The sequence below is a fragment of the Aspergillus ambiguus genome (assembly GCF_047715705.1).
Source record: "Aspergillus ambiguus strain CBS 117.58 unplaced genomic scaffold BDV59scaffold_8, whole genome shotgun sequence".
Taxonomy (NCBI): Eukaryota; Fungi; Ascomycota; class Eurotiomycetes; order Eurotiales; family Aspergillaceae; genus Aspergillus; species Aspergillus ambiguus.
In genome coordinates, this window is record NW_027395521.1 from 326,599 (window position 1) to 344,326 (window position 17,728).

At 52.8% G+C, this 17,728-nt stretch overlaps 9 protein-coding genes across 9 annotated transcripts; 7 read left to right on the plus strand and 2 right to left on the minus strand.

Annotated features, from left to right (window-relative positions):
• Positions 1 to 89: 89 nt before the first annotated feature.
• Positions 90 to 2,846, plus strand: vps27 (ESCRT-0 subunit protein VPS27). The gene is made up of 5 exons (XM_073687508.1): positions 90 to 359; positions 457 to 589; positions 664 to 945; positions 1,007 to 1,769; positions 1,824 to 2,846. The coding sequence occupies exons 1-5, from the start codon at positions 292 to 294 to the stop codon at positions 2,756 to 2,758; spliced, it is 2,181 nt and encodes a 726-aa protein (XP_073549827.1). The 5' UTR covers positions 90 to 291; the 3' UTR covers positions 2,759 to 2,846.
• Positions 2,784 to 3,700, minus strand: BDV59DRAFT_174388 (uncharacterized protein). Its single transcript, XM_073689067.1, has 2 exons — positions 3,123 to 3,700; positions 2,784 to 3,075 (listed from the first exon to the last, which is right to left on the minus strand). The coding sequence occupies exons 1-2, from the start codon at positions 3,471 to 3,473 to the stop codon at positions 2,914 to 2,916; spliced, it is 513 nt and encodes a 170-aa protein (XP_073549828.1). The 5' UTR covers positions 3,474 to 3,700; the 3' UTR covers positions 2,784 to 2,913.
• Positions 3,701 to 4,024: 324 nt separating this feature from the next.
• BDV59DRAFT_200324 (FMN-dependent alpha-hydroxy acid dehydrogenase) lies at positions 4,025 to 5,605 on the plus strand (the record flags this gene model as incomplete). Its single annotated transcript, XM_073693560.1, has 4 exons — positions 4,025 to 4,112; positions 4,171 to 4,925; positions 4,989 to 5,206; positions 5,263 to 5,605. The coding sequence occupies 4 exons, from the start codon at positions 4,025 to 4,027 to the stop codon at positions 5,603 to 5,605; spliced, it is 1,404 nt and encodes a 467-aa protein (XP_073549829.1).
• A 336-nt stretch (positions 5,606 to 5,941) lies between these two features.
• BDV59DRAFT_211901 (DUF3176 domain-containing protein) lies at positions 5,942 to 7,861 on the minus strand (the record flags this gene model as incomplete). The annotated part of the gene is made up of 1 exon (XM_073695907.1): positions 5,942 to 7,861. One exon carries the CDS (start codon positions 7,859 to 7,861, stop codon positions 5,942 to 5,944), a length of 1,920 nt encoding a protein of 639 aa, XP_073549830.1.
• A 1,130-nt stretch (positions 7,862 to 8,991) lies between these two features.
• Positions 8,992 to 10,211, plus strand: BDV59DRAFT_174390 (ketopantoate reductase family protein). The gene is made up of 5 exons (XM_073689068.1): positions 8,992 to 9,083; positions 9,131 to 9,224; positions 9,276 to 9,330; positions 9,376 to 9,575; positions 9,635 to 10,211. Exons 1-5 carry the CDS (start codon positions 9,043 to 9,045, stop codon positions 10,205 to 10,207), a joined length of 963 nt encoding a protein of 320 aa, XP_073549831.1. The 5' UTR covers positions 8,992 to 9,042; the 3' UTR covers positions 10,208 to 10,211.
• Positions 10,212 to 10,741: 530 nt separating this feature from the next.
• BDV59DRAFT_192034 (major facilitator superfamily domain-containing protein) lies at positions 10,742 to 12,566 on the plus strand (the record flags this gene model as incomplete). The annotated part of the gene is made up of 6 exons (XM_073691986.1): positions 10,742 to 10,990; positions 11,044 to 11,154; positions 11,205 to 11,304; positions 11,351 to 11,417; positions 11,464 to 11,927; positions 11,980 to 12,566. The coding sequence occupies 6 exons, from the start codon at positions 10,742 to 10,744 to the stop codon at positions 12,564 to 12,566; spliced, it is 1,578 nt and encodes a 525-aa protein (XP_073549832.1).
• A 357-nt stretch (positions 12,567 to 12,923) lies between these two features.
• Positions 12,924 to 14,318, plus strand: BDV59DRAFT_211902 (D-galactonate dehydratase; the record flags this gene model as incomplete). Its single annotated transcript, XM_073695908.1, has 3 exons — positions 12,924 to 13,099; positions 13,155 to 13,376; positions 13,426 to 14,318. The coding sequence occupies 3 exons, from the start codon at positions 12,924 to 12,926 to the stop codon at positions 14,177 to 14,179; spliced, it is 1,152 nt and encodes a 383-aa protein (XP_073549833.1). The 3' UTR covers positions 14,180 to 14,318.
• A 17-nt stretch (positions 14,319 to 14,335) lies between these two features.
• BDV59DRAFT_174394 (uncharacterized protein) lies at positions 14,336 to 15,356 on the plus strand. The gene is made up of 3 exons (XM_073689069.1): positions 14,336 to 14,459; positions 14,528 to 14,740; positions 14,801 to 15,356. Exons 1-3 carry the CDS (start codon positions 14,343 to 14,345, stop codon positions 15,242 to 15,244), a joined length of 774 nt encoding a protein of 257 aa, XP_073549834.1. The 5' UTR covers positions 14,336 to 14,342; the 3' UTR covers positions 15,245 to 15,356.
• Positions 15,357 to 15,409: 53 nt separating this feature from the next.
• BDV59DRAFT_174395 (uncharacterized protein) lies at positions 15,410 to 17,674 on the plus strand. The gene has a single exon (XM_073689070.1). The coding sequence runs from the start codon at positions 15,518 to 15,520 to the stop codon at positions 17,486 to 17,488; it is 1,971 nt and encodes a 656-aa protein (XP_073549835.1). The 5' UTR covers positions 15,410 to 15,517; the 3' UTR covers positions 17,489 to 17,674.
• Positions 17,675 to 17,728: the final 54 nt, after the last annotated feature.

Consider the following 17,728-nt stretch of genomic DNA (forward strand, 5'->3'; position numbering starts at 1 on the left):
CCACAAATGCGGATGAGTCAGCGGGCACCACCGCCTCCGCTTTCTGTATCAGCAGCTCGAAGGCATCGAATCTGCCTGCTTGTCCTTCTCTCCATCTCCCCCTCCAAGCTTCTCCTCCTCCTCCTCCTCGTCTTGCATCTCTCCATGTCTCCCGCATGATCCCTCCCTCTGCTGGTTTTCCCCTGTCGCTTCCACTGGCTTCCTCTCCCCCAGCTCCTCTCTCCGACCTCAACGTCATAGCGATCCTGGAACCCACCACCTCCATCACATCACGCTCTCATTGCTGTCACAATGGCGGGCTGGTTTTCGTCGACTTCTTCCCTGGATGAGCAGGTGGAACGGGCTACGTCTTCCTCGCTGTAAGTCCTCCTTACTACTTCCCCTCAGCATGCTTGTCGGTTGAGCATCGCGTCGATCACCCCAGACCCTCCTGGCTAATGACCAACCCCACCGTAGGGAGGACATTGCCCTAAATCTCGAAATCTCCGATCTTATTCGATCGAAAAGCGTTCAGCCGAAGGAGGCAATGAGATCATTGAAACGCCGACTCGAAAACAAAAACCCCAATGTACAGCTGGCGACATTGAAGGTAAGCTTCCGTTTTCCCCGCATCCAGCCTCATCAACCGCCGTTCGGTATACTAACAAAATCTGTTCGTCCTAGCTAACAGATACGTGCGTGAAAAATGGTGGAACTCATTTCCTGGCCGAAATTGCCTCGCGCGAGTTTATGGATAACCTGGTGTCCCTCCTTAAGACTGAAGGTGTCCAGCTTAACACCGAGGTTAAGGAGAAGATGCTAGAGTTGATTCAGGACTGGGCCATGGCTGCTCAGGGCCGTATGGATCTAAGCTATGTTGGACAGACCTACCAGAGGCTTCAGGAAGAAGGGTTTCGTTTTCCGCCCAAGACTCAAATCAGCGGAAGCATGTTGGAAAGCAGCGCAGTAAGTGACCTCGCCGGGCCGCAGTCAACTCCCCCAACTAACGCAATTCCTTACCTTCTAGCCGCCCGAGTGGATTGACTCCGATGTGTGCATGCGCTGTCGCACCGCTTTCAGCTTCATGAACCGTAAGCACCATTGCCGGAACTGTGGCAACGTCTTCGACGCCCAGTGCTCTAGCAAATCCCTACCCCTGCCTCATTTGGGTATCCTCCAGCCTGTCCGAGTCGATGATGGGTGCTACGCCAAACTGACGTCCAAGGCGGCACAATCGTCGGGTCTCTCGGATCGCTACTCGTTCAAGAATAACTCCATCACAAAGTCCAGCGCGATGGAGCCCCGTACAGCCAGGGCCGAAGGGGGATTTGATGACGACCTCCGGAGAGCTCTTCAAATGAGCCTTGAGGAGGCACAGAATAAAGGGTCCTCTGGTTACGTACCTCAGCGGAATATGGCACAGGAACCGGCCCCGCCCAGCCAACGCACGACCGAAGAAGAGGAAGATGCGGACTTGAAAGCGGCCATCGAGGCGTCCCTGCGAGATATGGAAGAACACAAGCAGAAGCACGCGGCGGCTTTGAAGAACACGACGGCTGAGTCTGCCTCCCATCAATCACAGAATACAGCGCCTTTACCCAAAAACCCGTACGAACTCAGCCCTGTTGAAGTCGAAAATATTCACCTTTTTGCTGCCCTGGTTGATCGGTTACAACACCAACCGCCGGGCACTATTCTGCGCGAGCCTCAAATCCAAGAACTATATGAGAGTATCGGAGCGCTCCGCCCTAAATTAGCGCGGAGCTACGGTGAGACTATGAGCAAACATGGTATGTAGTGAAACAGCTCCCAATGACCAGCTTCAGAGCTAACTCGTTCACCAGACACACTCCTTGATCTCCATTCCAAATTATCTACTGTAGTCCGGTACTACGACCGTATGTTGGAGGAACGTCTCTCCAGCGCGTATTCGCAGCACTCGTTAGGTTACGGTCCCATCCCGTCTGGCTCGGGATACCCCAGTGTCTATCCCTCTATGCCTCCGCCGACAGCGGAAGGAAAATCCGGCGCTGAGAATTTCTACTACGGAAACCCTGGTGCTGAAAATCCACACAATCCCAGCAACCTCCAATATCCACAACCCCCGCCTGATATGACCGCTCGCGAGAGAACGCCCATGGCCAGCGGCCCCATGAGCCCCAATACGTATACCCAGCCCCCACAACCTATCCACCAGAATGCCCCATGGAATGGTGCCACGCAGCAGATCGCATCTCCCGCGCCTGCCAATGTGCCTTATAATACTAAACCCTCGGCTTATCCGGGGCCGGCTGGGCCGGCTCAGTTCTACACAGCACCGAGTCAACCCGAGCATGACAATCAACCTTACCAGTCACCTCCACATGGCGAAACTGATGCCCCTTATCAACCAGCGGCTGTGCCACGACATGACTCGCAGTTCCAACCTAGTGCGCCACCCAGTGCACTCCAGAGCTCACCAGAAAGGACCATGTCAACAGAACAAGTCCCTCAAGTCCCTTCTGCAGCATATATGCAGTTGTCGGAGCCTGGAGGCATGCAACAGGGCGCCCAACCTATGCTTCGGCAGCAACCTACAGAGCCACAAGCACAGTCATACTACACGCAGCCACAAACGCAGTCTGTGCCGCCACAGCCCTCATATCCCCAGCCCTCTCCAGCATACCCTGGAACCTACGCGGCTCACGATGTTTCACCCATCGCTTCCACTCCTTCCAATCAATACCAGCAGCCGCCTTCATCTCGTCCCGTAGTGGAGGAGAGTCTTATCGAGCTATGAGATGAATACTTAGACGGAAAATGGTGTTTTATACTTCTCTCTGTCATATTTATGATACCAAATGTTTTGGCTGCTTGCAACATACCAAGTTGAATCCCAGTGACTAAATCCCATGTATTCTTGGATTTTTGTTGCCCGTATCTGTAAACTCTACCTCATTGCCTCAGGTTCACACCTACCGGCCGTAGGCCGATCCCAAAGTCCGGGGGATCCCGTTTGGACTGTACAATCTGGATCGCTTCATTTCCGATATATCCTTTCGCAACCAGATGACGGACATATTCCAGAGTCCATTCCTGACATCTCCTGTTGGTAGTCTAGTCCAACTGTAAGTCAATCCGGATAATAGCAAAGGACCACCTACCTCGTTCACGGGCGCCATAAAGTTCTCACTGATTCCCGGGGCCGGTATCTGCGACGCCGCAACCTCGATATCCCCTTGAGGAGTGCTATGCGTAGCGTGAAGACCATCTGGCCAGTCGACAATGTATGCGGGATCGACCTGGCCAATTGCATAGGTCTCGTGGGGTGTGTCAATTGTCCCCAGGTCATAGCCCCGTTGGAATTCGTGCATGAAGCCCATCATCGGGGCCCCGACGACATTGATTAAGCTGCCTCGCTGAGGATTTGTCGCGGATGGGACGAAGATTGCAAAGTGGGCGCGCTGACTCGTGGCTGGTCGGGTTAGAACTAGATAAATCGTACGGGGGAGCATGACGCTGGTATTTTTGTATGTGTGTGGATGGGCTTTTTTGTTTCTTCGGAGTCATATGAAGTTAGATGGTTGCCTGTTGCATGCCTAACTAGCGCCTTAGGCTGCCACAGTGTATGAGCGTGCTCAGGTACATCGGCTCCTCGGATATGCTATGCTCCACACATGATGGGATAATTGGAGCTGTAGGGATATGTTGTATCAAAAAACAGGGACGTATTTCGGTAATGAATCTAGTCAGTTATGTTTATGAATAGCTACCAGTCTAAATTATCTATATACTTCCCAGCTCCCACTGACTAGAACAAAGGACACTCCACACCACCATTAAGCCAAGTCCTAGCCCAAAGATAAGAATCTGCCCTATGCTCGGACATGAGCCCGAAGATCTACCCCGTAAGTTGGATATCCGGGGTCGCCCCCACGCTGTATCCCACGCCGGCGCTTTTCCGGCGAGAGACTAGATCGTCAAGGGAGTTAGGATATATTGTATCGAATGCGTTTTCTTGCATACATTTACTCCCTTATAGGCAGTACCCACAAACAAGTCCATCATGCGGTTGACTCCAGATGAGATCGCGCAGCACAACAACAGAGACTCTTGCTGGGTTGCGATCCATGGCTCTGTCTACGACGTAACAGGTAGATATTTCATACCTCTTAACTACCAACAGTGGCACCCACTAACATCCGTCGCTAGACTTCCTTGACACGCACCCGGGAGGCTCCCAGGTCATCCTCCGGTGTGCCGGAAAAGACGCAACGGAGGACTTTGACTCGGTACATGATACAGAGCTGTTAGCACAGGCGTTGCCGCCCTCCTCCTTACGCGGTACAATCGAACCCGGAGCTCTTCCTGTATCGACCGACATCATCAGACCAGCGGCTACAGCCCGAGAGTCGAACACGCCTCCCCCGCTGAGCAGCATGATCAACCTACACGATTTTGAGCAAGTGGCGCAAAAACACCTCGCCCCCAACGCCTGGGCGTACTATTCCTCCGGGGCGGAAGACGAGATCAGCAAGCGTCAGAACGCCAAAGCTTTCCAGAAAGTGGCGTTCCGGCCGCGCATCCTACGTAAGGTATCGACGGTGGACACCTCAACCACCATCCTCGGGAAACGTGTCTCCCTTCCGGTGTACATGAGCCCGACAGGGATCGCGAAGCTGGCCCATCCCGACGGAGAATGTGCCCTTGCGGCTGCAGCTGGGCACGAGGGTCTACTCCAGGTCCTTGCTAATTCGTCGAGTTTCGTTATCGAGCAAGTTATGCGTGCCCGAACGAACCCGGACCAGCCCATTTTCCAACAGCTGTATGTTAATAAGGATATATCCAAATCGGAGGAGATCGTTCGGAGGGCGGAGGCTGCGGGTGCGGGTGCCATATGGATTACGGTTGACTCCCCCGTTGTCGGGAAGAGGGAGATGGACGAGCGGTTGAATATTGAGATGCAGGTTTGTTTGGGACCGCACATTATGAGCTTCACATTTAGTTTAGATGTTCTGACTATATTACAGGCAAACGATTCTTCAGCGAAGGGGCAAGGCGTAGCCAAAACAATGGCGAGTTTTATCTCGCCATATATTGACTGGGAGATCCTGACGTGGCTACGAGGGCTCACCAAGCTGCCAATTGTCATAAAGGGAATTCAGTGCGTTGAAGATGCTGTTCTTGCATACCAAAACGGTGTCCAGGGAATTGTTCTATCAAATCACGGAGGACGTTCGCAGGATACGTATGGCAGTTGGTCCCCATAACCTTATGGACTTTCTTACTGACAACTGCATGCAGCGCACAATCGCCCCTACTTACCCTCCTTGAGATACATCGATATGCCCCGTCCTTGATTGACAGTCCCATGGAAATATACATTGACGGGGGCATTCGGCGCGGTACCGATGTACTTAAGGCTGTTGCACTGGGAGCCACCGCAGTGGGACTCGGCCGACCTCTACTGTATAGTCTTGCAGCCGGATACGGCGAGCAGGGAGTGCGACGAGCGATTGAAATTCTGCGGCAAGAGATCGAATCCAACATGGTGTTTCTAGGGGCTACAAGTCTGAGAGATTTGGGCCCACATCTACTGAATAGCTCTCGGCTAGAGAGAGACGTGGTCGGATCCGTAAAGCTCTAATATACTACAGGCTTTCTTCGCTCAAGCTGCTAAGGTGAGCTTATAGTGTACTTATGACTACCCATTGGGCAATAAGTGGCGAGGCATCTACTTTCGCTTCGTTAAGCAACTAAAGTTGTATACTCCATGTGGACGAAACAAATGCTCTGGACTTCATGGCCCTTTTTTTTTTGTTCCGTAGTTCAAGTTTGTTGAGGAAGTCTATGTGGATATTTCTGTAGCTCCCTTGCCCGCATATTGCATGTAGCTAGTCTGGCAGTATGAGCACAGCTAACCTGCTCAAAAACCATGAATCAAACGATATTTCTATATTCTCCAAAGTCTCTATCTTCAACGTCATGTATTCTGAACCACGAACTTCCTCATGCCAGTATTTGAAACTTCGAGCTTCAACGTAATCTCCTGTGCTTTCCGCTCCATCGAACTAACACTGACAAAGTCATCGACATCCATATCCTTGCTAAGCCCATGGTATAGCACAGGGAATAAGGAAGTCTTCCACAGACTTAAGTTCTGTCTGCTGTTGACTGTGATGGTCGACGCTAGGAAGACAAATCCGAATAAGATCAGTGCAGCTGGAAGGGTCAGAAAGGCCCAGTCCACCGACACATATGTCCGAGACTCATATACCGTACCATAGGCCGTCTGATTGCTGAGGTCCCGAGCGTACTTTGTCATTGATGCCGCAATGTTCCCCATAATATAGGAAAAATTGGAGCGGGAAACTCTGAGGAGGCTCGCTGATGGCAGGTCACCCTCTGGCGGTGACCAGTAAGCACTCCGCCATGTCTGCCCAGAAGCATTGTACACATATGACGAGCAAATCTTTTCCAAAAAATCATAATAAGTCGATGAAGACACTGGACAGCCAGCAAACCTGAGGTCATTGTTCCACAAGTTAGACGTAATCGGCCATGTTTCCTCAGTTAACAGGACATCCACAGAGCCTCCCTGCTCTGGTTTCCAGCAGGCTGTAATCCTTTCAGATTCCTCTTCGCTCAGCTTTACCCTATGTAGCTGTAGCACGGCTTCCAATCCAGGGTAATCCTCAGGGTGAAATATTTCGCCAAATTCGGGCAGTGAAGTCTGTGTTGACGGAACTCCTCCGGAGACAGATATATCGTATGTTCTCACGCACGGGGACAGCACACATTCAGTAGCGCGCGTGATCTCCATCAACTTCGGCAGCTCTTTGGCAGGGTAGGTTTCGGCGACAAAGGCAGAGTCCACTGCAAACTTGATAAACACAAATGCTGAAAGCGGGCTATAGACCCCCAAGATCGTCTGGTTAAGATATGGTCCATCTATTTGATTATTGACAGTCGCTATCAGCATACTTGGAATGGACAGTACTTGAGCATGGGCAGTCTCATTCCAGAACCCTTGCACATCACTGTTAATCCAAGATCCGTCTGGAAAGGTAATATTGCAGGGTACAGTTTGGTCCTCATATCGACTGATATTAAATGAAGCAATGTCGCAGCCAACGAGCGTGGCTTGGGAGGTGACATCTTCACATTTATTGCACCAGCCCGCGGACTGAAAGGGAGGCCAGATGCAATTTCCTGACGGGCACATTGGATCCAACTCAAATTCAGTAGAGTAAATCCCAGCATTGATTGCATTGATCATGGCCTCGTCGGTCTCACCATTCATTGGAATCCATGGAAGTATTGCCTGCTTGGCCGTTGCAATGCTGGAGTCACTTGGGGCCTGTCTGACGGGGAATTTAAGGATTTGCTGCGTGAAGGGGTCGAATGCAAATGAAATCATGGTGATTGTCGCCGCAAGTGATATGAGAAAGTGTCCTTTGCGTGGCCGTCTCATCAGCGCCATCATTGAGCCCCAAGGCCCACGGCTAGCATCATCGAAAGATTGTAAGTCATACAGTGGGCGTTCCCTTCCTCCTGAGAACCAGAGCCACTTCAACTGACCAACGGATGTGCCAATCGTACAAAGGAGGGCAGATTTAGAGCTGGTTGCTAGAATGGATATGATTGTGTTCAGCGTCAATCCTTGTGGGAAACTGGGCAATTCCTTCTGGTCGTAGTATCGCAGGACAATAACCATGGCGAGAAACCAAAGAGTGCTGAGAGTCATCGAGACAATCTCCCACATCCAGGTGTCAAGGATGAGGGAGTTCCACTTTGAGAACCCATTTCTGAAAGGTGCAGCCAGTTGATAGATTCTGGCGGAGTGTGGTTTGGAAAGGAATCGCTCCTCCTCGGCTTTGTCGGGTTTCTCTGGCACTGCCATCGTGTGAGGGAACACGCCAACAAAGGATGTTGCAAGAAGGGGGATACTCTGGGAGGAAGTTGGCGACGCATATTCGCGAAGTGTTCGGCTCGTGTCGATGATTGGCCACCTTGAGCCTGCAAGGCTGAGAAGCTGTCAGACACCGGAGGGAGACGGTGCAATGGATTTGCATTTATATTTCCTTTTTCGGAATTGATGACGACCATTGCCCAGAATAAGCTATGTATTGGGTAAATGTTGTCAAGACTTCAAGGACAAGAGGTGATGGTTGCATTTTGAATCATGGGGGGCTCGAGGAATATTCTGGGAAACCAGTGAAACCAGGGCTTACCCATTTAAAACAAACGTACATATACTTCGCTACGAAGTATATAAGTATGGATGACGCTGCCTGATTTATGTTAGATTAGAACACGAAGGAGCAGCGTATAGGTTGTACTGACCGCGATACTGTGAATAGTTACTAGATGTCATGCCACGCCGGTTCTCATCTTCGTCGCCATCTAGCTTCAAATCAAGCATGCGACTTTCAAATATTGAAGCTACTGACCTTGGTGAATTTCCTGGCTTCGATGTCCCTTGCATGGGAAAGAGGTGAAGTCCAGTTTGTACATGTAAGAGGGAATTGCGCCACAAATTCGCCATCATTACACAGTAACATCTACTCTCAGCGAAGCAGATCATCTGGACTATCTACGGGCCGATACCTTTGTATCAAAGAGCAGAGTTCTGGCTTATCAGAAGCAATTAACTCCATGTTTGTGGTGGGTTGAGACATGTAGAGTCCCAGTTAGCTAGAGTAGCTTGGTAATTTATTTACATCATTTTACAAGCGGAGGCGAGAAAATTTTCTGTTATTCGAATTTTAGATTGTACATACTTTTACTACTAATGTGGTTCTTGAATATAAAAATGGACAAGCTATCGCTAGTTTAGATGCATCCAGATCTCTCCTACAGTTCAAATTTAGCGGAAAGCTACCAGGATGAACTTCCACAATGTCAAATCAACCAAGCCCTAGCTAAAAGCATGTAATTAACCCAGAGTGCTGATCCTCCGTTCAATTGAACCCCCACGCTCGTCGGGCTTCGGCCCTTTCGCCGAACCCCGCATCAGCCCTTAATAGTACAGCTATCGATAGGACACTTCCAGTTTGTTGAAAATTGTAACTATTGTGCAAGATGAGCGACCAAATTGACGTTCTTCTATACGGTTTGGGAGCGTGAGTTCGACTTGGTCACCCTGATCCACAACGCTGACAACCTCCAGCATCGGCTCCTTCTATGCGTTCATTCTCAGTCGGAGCGAAAGAGTGCGCCTGACAGTAGTAGCACGGTCAAACTACGAGTCAGTTAAACAAAATGTAAGAATGTCTACGAGCTTGTACACGGGGATTCTAACGCATTGGTGGTAGGGCATCCTCCTGCAGAGCCAGAACCATGGAGAACACCGGTTCCATCCTCATAGTGGTATGCTATACTCCGCTTGGACCTTGTAAAGGCTAACAAAAGCAGTCATCAGATCTTCTGACGAAGTTACAACGGCATTCGACTACGTTGTCTGCGCTCATAAAGCGATTGACCAAGACGCCGTAGCAGCGCGACTGCAACCCGCCATCAGCGCAGAGACCACCGTCGTGATTATCCAAAACGGGGTCGGCAATGAAGAGCCTTTCCGAATCAAATACCCTCAGTCGTCTATAATTACTTGCGTGGTATGTTGCCAGCAGTGACTCAGCCAGAATCTTACTAACGAGAGTGTAATGTGCGAAAGACCTGGGTAGGAGCAACACAGACCAGCCCCGGCGTCGTCCAGCACACCAAAAGTGAGGACATGCAGATTGGCCTTTTCCAAAATTCCAACGTGGATGCTTCCCTCGAAGCCAGGCGCTTACAAACGTTTGCCTCCCTTCTAGAAGGAGGCAAAACCAGATTCCAAATTCTAGACGACATGCAGCGCCAACGCTGGGAAAAGATGGTCTGGAACGCCGCCTGGAACCCATTGACCACTTTGACCATGCTGGACACTCAAAGCTGGCTTCATTCCAGCACAGATGCGACGCCGCTGACTCTGCGGCTCATGCGCGAGGTCATCGATGTGGGACGCCGATGCGGGGTGTCTCTCGAGTATACGCTGATCGATGAGTTGATGAGCAAGATCAATGCAATGCCCGGGATTGGAAGCAGCATGCAGACGGACTGCAAGAATTCCCGTCCGATGGAAGTGGATGTCATATTAGGATTTCCGGCGCGGAAGGCAAAGGAGTTTGGCATGGAGACGCCGGTGTTGGATACGATCCACACCCTGGTGCGGGCTGTGGATGTACGATTGAGGGCATCTTTGTAGGTTGTAATATTGGATTATCAGTTTCCTGCATTGGAGCTCTATAGATACGGTATACGCATAGAAATCCAACATGGTCGTGCATATGTTATTTAATTGGCCGTTTACTGATTTCCGATGTCAACTGTCTCTAGCATCGGATTATCCGTGAATCTAAAGACATAATGGACCCCCACGCCTCAGGAGCAAGAAAGTATTTCGGCTCACAGCTCTCTAGAGTGTGCTATACATCAAAATAGTCTATATGAATACGTACAACCCCCACGGATGTCATCCCACGCATCCAGCACCCTTGTCAGATCCTAGAATCAGCTTGCTGTTTACTCCAGAATGCGGAGAAATACCCACTTCTCCATGTTCTCCGGACCCCCACGCACATGGACCAGGCCATATACGGAGTATGACGGTTGTGCTGCAGATCGGCGCCACCGCCTCAAACTAGCCTGGTATGCTGGCGCGGAGAACGGAGGATAAAAGTCGTGGCTTGAGATGGCCTCGCATGATACCTGGCTATACAAACAGCAAAACACCGTCAACATGACTGACGAACAGCCGACACCAGCGCCTACTCAAGCAGAGCCCCATGCCGACAAGCCATATACGACACATGTGGAGGCAATGGCAGAACAGCCTGGCAAGATCTACAATGGAGATACGGCTTTGGCGCTGTTCGACAACTTTGATGAACTCCACGAAGAAGTTGACCCAACTGAGACCAGACGGCTCGTCCGTAAGATCGATTTGATGATTCTGCCGTACCTGGCTGTCTGCTATGCATTTTACTACGTGTGATGTCCCGTTTGTATCAACGCGACGATGCAAAGACTAATCGTGGGTAGATCGATAAAACGACGCTGTCATACGCGGCCATCTTCGGAATCAATGAAGATCTGGGCTTGTCGGGGGACCAATACTCATGGCTGTCGAGTATCTTCTACTTTGGCTTCCTGGTATGGACGCATTCATACTCCTTGCACCGGCCGGCAACTTACAGCTGCAGGTCTGGGCTCTCCCGACCAACTTCTTGATGCAACGATTCCCCGTGGGCAAGTATCTTGGGGTGAACATCTTTCTCTGGGGGTTCTTCCTCATGCTTCAAGGTTGGGTCAGCCCATGCAACGCATGACTTACCGCTAACCCGCACAGCGGCTGCAAAGAATTTCGTTCAGCTCGCCGTGCTGAGGGTTATATCTGGCGCCGCGGAAGCATGCTCGTAAGTGAATCAAGTCCACACACTATACACAATCTAATATAGAAAGGGATCCCTCGTTCATGCTTATCACGAGTATGTGGTACACGAGGCGCCAACAGCCCATCCGGATTGGTCTCTGGTATACAGCGAACGGCCTGGGGATTGCACTGGGTGGACTCCTGGGATACGCAATCGGACAGATCAAAGGGGCGCTTGCATCCTGGAAATACGAGTTCCTCATCATCGGCGCCCTGTGTGCCGCCTGGGGCATCGTGATCGCCATCTTCTTGCCGGACTCACCTGTCACCGCGCGGTCCCTCTCCCAGCGGGAGAAGCGTCTTGCGGTGGAGCGACTGCGCGACAATCAGACCGGAGTCGAGAATAAGACGCTTAAGCTGGCGCAGGTATGGGAGGCGTTTCTGGACTGGAAAGTGTGGGTGTTCCTGCTTCTAGGACTCTCAGGGAATATTCCCAACGGGGGAATTTCCAACTTTGGGACGCTGATTATCAAGGGATTTGGGTTTTCTACTTGTACGTCGACTCCCTGCTGTGCCAGAACATACGCAGGCTAACGTGTATGAAGTGGTCACCACGCTCATGCAGATCCCCTACGGAGCGTTCATCGCGCTCATGATCCTCTTCAGCATCTGGCTCAACGACCGCCTCCCATCAAACAACCGCTGGGTCGTGACAATCCTCTTCCTGCTACCGAATGTCGCCGGCGCCTTCGGGCTATGCTTCCTTGCGCACTCTAACCAGGTCGGCCGCTTGATTTGCTACTACCTGACGGGGTCGTACAACGCGTCGTTTGTGCTCATCCTATCGATTCTGACGGCCAACATTGCCGGGCACACAAAGAAGGTGGTCACGAACGCGATGATTTTTCTCGGCGTTTGCGCGGGCAACATCGCCGGTCCGTTCTTCTACAAGGAGAGCCAGGCGCCGCAGTACCCGCTGGGCATCTGGTCGATGATTGTGTCGCACTTTGTCGAGATTGCACTGGTGTTGGTCTTGCGGATCGCGCTGGCGATGGAGAATCGGCGCAGGGATCGTCTGCAGGGTATTGGGGCTGGTGGCGAGGGCGAGGAGGCACGGCAATGGGAGATGGATCGGACTGCGTTCAGCGATTTGACTGACAAGGAGAATTTGAACTTTAGGTATATTTACTAAGGTTAGTGGTTGGATGAATGGATTGCTCTTTTGCAGAGTCTAATGGTCGTATGATGTAGTTTCCGACTATGTTGTAGTTGCAAGCAGACCAGGAAATTTTTCCGATCGAAGGTGACGCCGAGACAAGCACCAGCTGTGGGTTTCGAAAGGATCTGATATCCGATGATCGTCCATGTTTCTCCACGAATCGCAGGGCGTGGGGGTGCATCGCATTATTCTCCCCTCACGTTCTTGTCGGAGGTTTGCCGACCCCGCGCGGGGGCAGATACAGGTCAGAATACAGTGCGGGACATATAAATGCGCGGATAATCCGATATAAACAGGGTTGGTAGAGTCAATTGCATCAGTGGAGACGTCATGGCAAAGATCAAGTCAATCGAGTACTTCCGCGTCAAGCCCCGGTGGCTGTTCGTCAAGGTTACTGACGACCAGGGCCGATTTGGCTGGGGGGAGGGCACATTGGAGGGACATACACAAGCTGTCGAGGGAGCTCTGGATGAGATAATTGCACGGATTGTGGGCTACGAAGCCGAGTATGTTTTGAGTTTTGAGACCTTAGGATACCTTGGCCCATACTGATTTGCGAAGCGACATCGAGCACGTCTGGCAGACCGTCTGGCGACTGGGATTCTATCGCGGCGGGCCCGTGTTTATGTCCGCTCTGGCGGGAATTGATATTGCCTTGTGGGACTTGAAAGGTCGCATTCTCGGTGTGCCGGTATACCAGTTGCTTGGTGGTAAGGTGCGTCAGAAGGTGCAGGTGTACGCTTGGATCGGGGGTGACCGTCCTAGCGATGTCGAAGTTGCAGCGTAAGCAAGGCAGACCCGGCCAGGAGAGCAACATGCTAATGACTAATAGAAAGGCCCGAATTGCGCAGGGCCTTAAATGCATCAAGATGAATGCCACCGAGGACGTGAACTGGCTGGACTCACCCGCGGTGCTGGATTCCTGCGTGGAGCGACTGAAGCAGGTGAAGGCGCTGGGACTAGACGCAGGACTTGATTTCCACGGACGACTGCACAAACCTATGGCGAAGCAGCTGGTGAAGGCATTAGAGCCATACCGCCCGTTGTTCATCGAGGAACCGCTGTTGTGCGAGCACCCGGAGGCATTGAAGCAGCTTTCTGGTCTTACGACAATCCCAATCGCCTTTGGAGAACGCCTGTACACCCGCTGGGATGTAAAGCGCTTCCTGGAGGAGAGCTCAGTGGATGTGCTTCAACCGGACATTGCGCACGCCGGAGGTATCTCCGAGACGAAGCGTATTGCGTCGATGGCGGAGTCATACGATGTGGCAATCGCACCGCATTGTCCTTTGGGGCCTATTGCGCTAGCAGCGTCCATCCAGGTTGCGCTATCGACGCCGAACTTTGTCATCCAGGAGATGTCGCTGGGAATGCACTACAATGTGGAAGCGGGAGATATTGATTTGAACAGCTATCTGGTGGACAAGTCCGTGTTTGAGATTTCGGAAGGATTCGTGCAGGCACCGTCTGGACCAGGGCTGGGCATTGAGATTGACGAGGCCTTGGTGAGAAAGATAAGCCAGGAGAGCGAGCCATGGCCTCCCAAGGAGTTCTACGGGCCCGACGGGAGCATTCGGGAGTGGTAAATTGGCGTGTGCATAGCATCGTGAAGATCATCTAGAGATGTAATATGACCCGATACTGGTCGATGCGGGGACGTGGGGGGCGTTTTAGTGATAGGAAATAGTGGTATAAATAGAGGAATCCCCCGACCTGGGATGCTGCAGCATCAATCCCTAATCAGACGCGATGGATCTCTTCTCCCTGGCCGGTAGGACTGCGCTTGTGACCGGGGGTACCCGGGGCATTGGGCAGCAGATGGCCATTGGCATGGCTGAGGCGGGGGCCGATGTAGTTCTTGTACAGGTTGGTCAAGTCCGTTATTTTACGGGGGATAGATTAACACCCCGGTCATTGCATGCTAACTTGGGCAGAGAGATACCAGCAGCCAGGACACCAAACAGAAGGTCGAAGCCCTTGGACGGAAGGCGACCATCTACACAGCGGATCTATCATCGCGTTCAGAGCTCTCCTCGTTGGTGTCGAGTGTCCTCCAAGATGGACATGATATCAGTATTCTTCTGAACTGCGCCGGGATCCAACGACGGCATCCAAGCCACCAATTCCCGGACGAAGATTGGGACGAGGTAAATTCCCGGAGTATGGGTTGGACAGAAATATTCTAACCACATGATTTAATGGATTAGGTCCTGCAAGTCAACCTGTCCACGGTGTTCACGCTCTGCCGTGATATCGGGGCCTACATGTTGACCCGCACACCCGACTCCAGCGGTCATCGCGGGAACATCATCAACATTGCATCGTTGGTGTCGTTCCAAGGGGGGCTGAATGTACCAGCGTACGCCGCAGCGAAAGGGGGAATTGCACAACTGACCAAGGCGCTGTCCAACGAATGGTCCAGCAAAGGAGTGAATGTGAACGCCATTGCACCGGGATATGTAGCGACGGACATGACCGCGGCATTGATGCAGGATCCAGAGCGATCCAAGAGCATCCTGGATCGAATTCCAGCCGGACGATGGGGACAACCGGAAGATTTCAAGGGCGTGACGGTGTTTCTGGCGAGTCGAGCCAGTGGGTATGTGACGGGGGAGGTGATGACGGTGGATGGGGGATGGATGGGTAGATAGATAGAGGCATGGATGCACCTGTGATGTTGAATGGTGTGAATGAGAGACGTAGTTGAGGGATGTAGAGAGAAGGTGTTGAAGTTGATGTGATGTATGAGGTGGTATGGATGTATTAGTAATACCGGTATCGACCTCACCTCCACTTCCTCCTCCACTTCAACTCCCCCATCGCCATCGCTTTTCTTCTTCCACCTCCACCACCCCCGTGTAACCAGTGGCTTTCTCAATTGCCTCTCCCTTGCTGCATGCAGGGGGCTGTGCTGTCTCTCTGTCATGCCGACCTCCAGCACTTCCTCTCCCGTTAAGCGCCCTGCGCTGGGCCGGCGCGCTATCTCCTCTCATGCAGTCGTGACTCGATCGTCCTCCACCCTCACCGACTGGAGTGATACCTCCTCGTCTACCACCGTCTCCCATCAGAAACGGCCTCATCATCACCGTGCGCATATCGTCGGCGGCGGTCATCATCGTGCTCACCATCGCAACCCGTCCGGAAAGAACCTGAACAAGCTGCAACGTCATCTCTCCCACCTCACCATCACCAGCGAAGGAGGTCACCCCGGTCGTCATCATCAGCGTAAGAAATCCGCTCCTGCGACCCCCGCGGCCAGTCCTCGTGGCACTCACCACGTTCGTTGGGATGGTGCGGTGCTGGACGACACCGACTCGCATCACACCCGGGCGTCCATGAAAAAGAACTACTCCTCTCCCGCCCTCCAACGTAACGCTTCCGGTGTCCTCGGGAAGAAAGCTCTCGTCACCGACCGCCCCCATACCAGCTCCGGAAAGAAGAAAACCGTCGGCTTCGAGCTCGCTGACTCCGACAACGACGACGCCGAGTGGGAAGACACTACACAGTCTCCGGAGAGTACGAGACGCAGCTCCGTCGCCCAGTCCAAGGAAAGCGTCGAGAATCCAGCCGCCGTGCTCGTCGACCCGCTTACCTTCGTCAAACGGCCCTATCCGCAGTTCCCTCGGGCTACCAGTCTGCCCGAGTCCACTAGCAAGAGCTTCGGCGAGAATCATCTATCCGAGGAAGAGGACGAGGACACCGAAGATAGCAGCCGGAGGAAACGATCGCATTCCCCGGAACCTGACGATCCCCAGGCCGCGAAAGACCACGGCGACATCGCAGCCCGTCTCCTAAGCCCGTCTCACTCCGCCAAAGCCCCTCCCGCTATGTCCTCCATCTCGGCCATCGCAGAGCCCACCATGGTTGATTCCGTCTCGCGGACAACATCCCTGACGAATCTCAGCCTGGCGCCCACCACGCATGATGCTCCCCGACGACCGGTGTCCTCCTCTAACGTCACGCTCGCCAACACCCCAGGCGCCCATACCCACGCGACCTCCTCATCCATTGAAGGCGGCGTTTCCCGGTTTATCAAAGCCGGCCTGCCCTCTACCTCTCGCACCGATTCCGACCCCAACACGCCCTCTTCCTTCCTGCCGCACTACCACCCCCAGACACCGCCCTCTCCCAACCGCACGTCCTCGAGAAGACCGCGCGCCTCGCCTCCGTCTCGCCCTCCGGGCGCCGAGCCTCCATCCCGCACGCAACAGAAGCTCTGGCTGCAACGCACCGCCGCATTGAACACATCCCCTCCCGATAGCCATGGCGCCTCCGTCACCTCTTCTCCCGCCGTGGACGCCTCCTTCATCGCCGCCAGTCAGGCACGCCCCGGCGCCGCATTCGAAGCCGGACGGGCGCTGATGAATGGCGTCCCCCGACCGGGCGCTCCAACTCACGGCACCGAAACCAAACACGTCCGCAAGACGTACGAAAAGACTGCGATGGAACTGACTGTCGTCCGGCGATTCCAGACACCCACCGCCGACAGCTTCCAACGACTCAATACCATCCTCAACACCACCATCGCAGAGAAAGGAGCCGACTCGTCGCTCGGAAAGCCCATCAAGTCGGCCCCAGCACTAACGGATCTGAAAGACACCGCCGGCCCTCGGCTGAACAGCGCAAGCCCCGAGCCCAAGCAGCTTCTCAGCCGGAAACAATCGAACCTACCCCCGTCTGCATCGCAGTCCTATCTCGAAGCCGACGATGAACCCACAGAGACCGATCTGGTGTTGCGACCGAAGAATCACCCGGCCCATCGCATCCTTTCGACCTCCGACGAGGGTATCCATAATCCCGCGGAGGAAGACGCCACCGACACTTCGCGCACTGGCGAGACTGAGATGATGATCCGGCGGATGTGGGAGAGCCGGGAGGTCGCCACTTCGGGGTGATTGCACATGGAATGTGTATGTTCCGTGCATTGAATTTGCTTCTGTTACCGGCGTCAGGGTGCATTTATAGCGTATGGTGGCTGCAGTGAATGGGTTCGCTTGGAATGACGATTTTGCGCTCAGAATGTGCTGTGTATTTATTTCTTCGAGCATAGATACTTCGACTAATGTAATTACTTATACCTTACGATCTCTTGCTCGTCCAGTCTACCTGCTCAAGGGAGTTCCAGGAATTGCCAT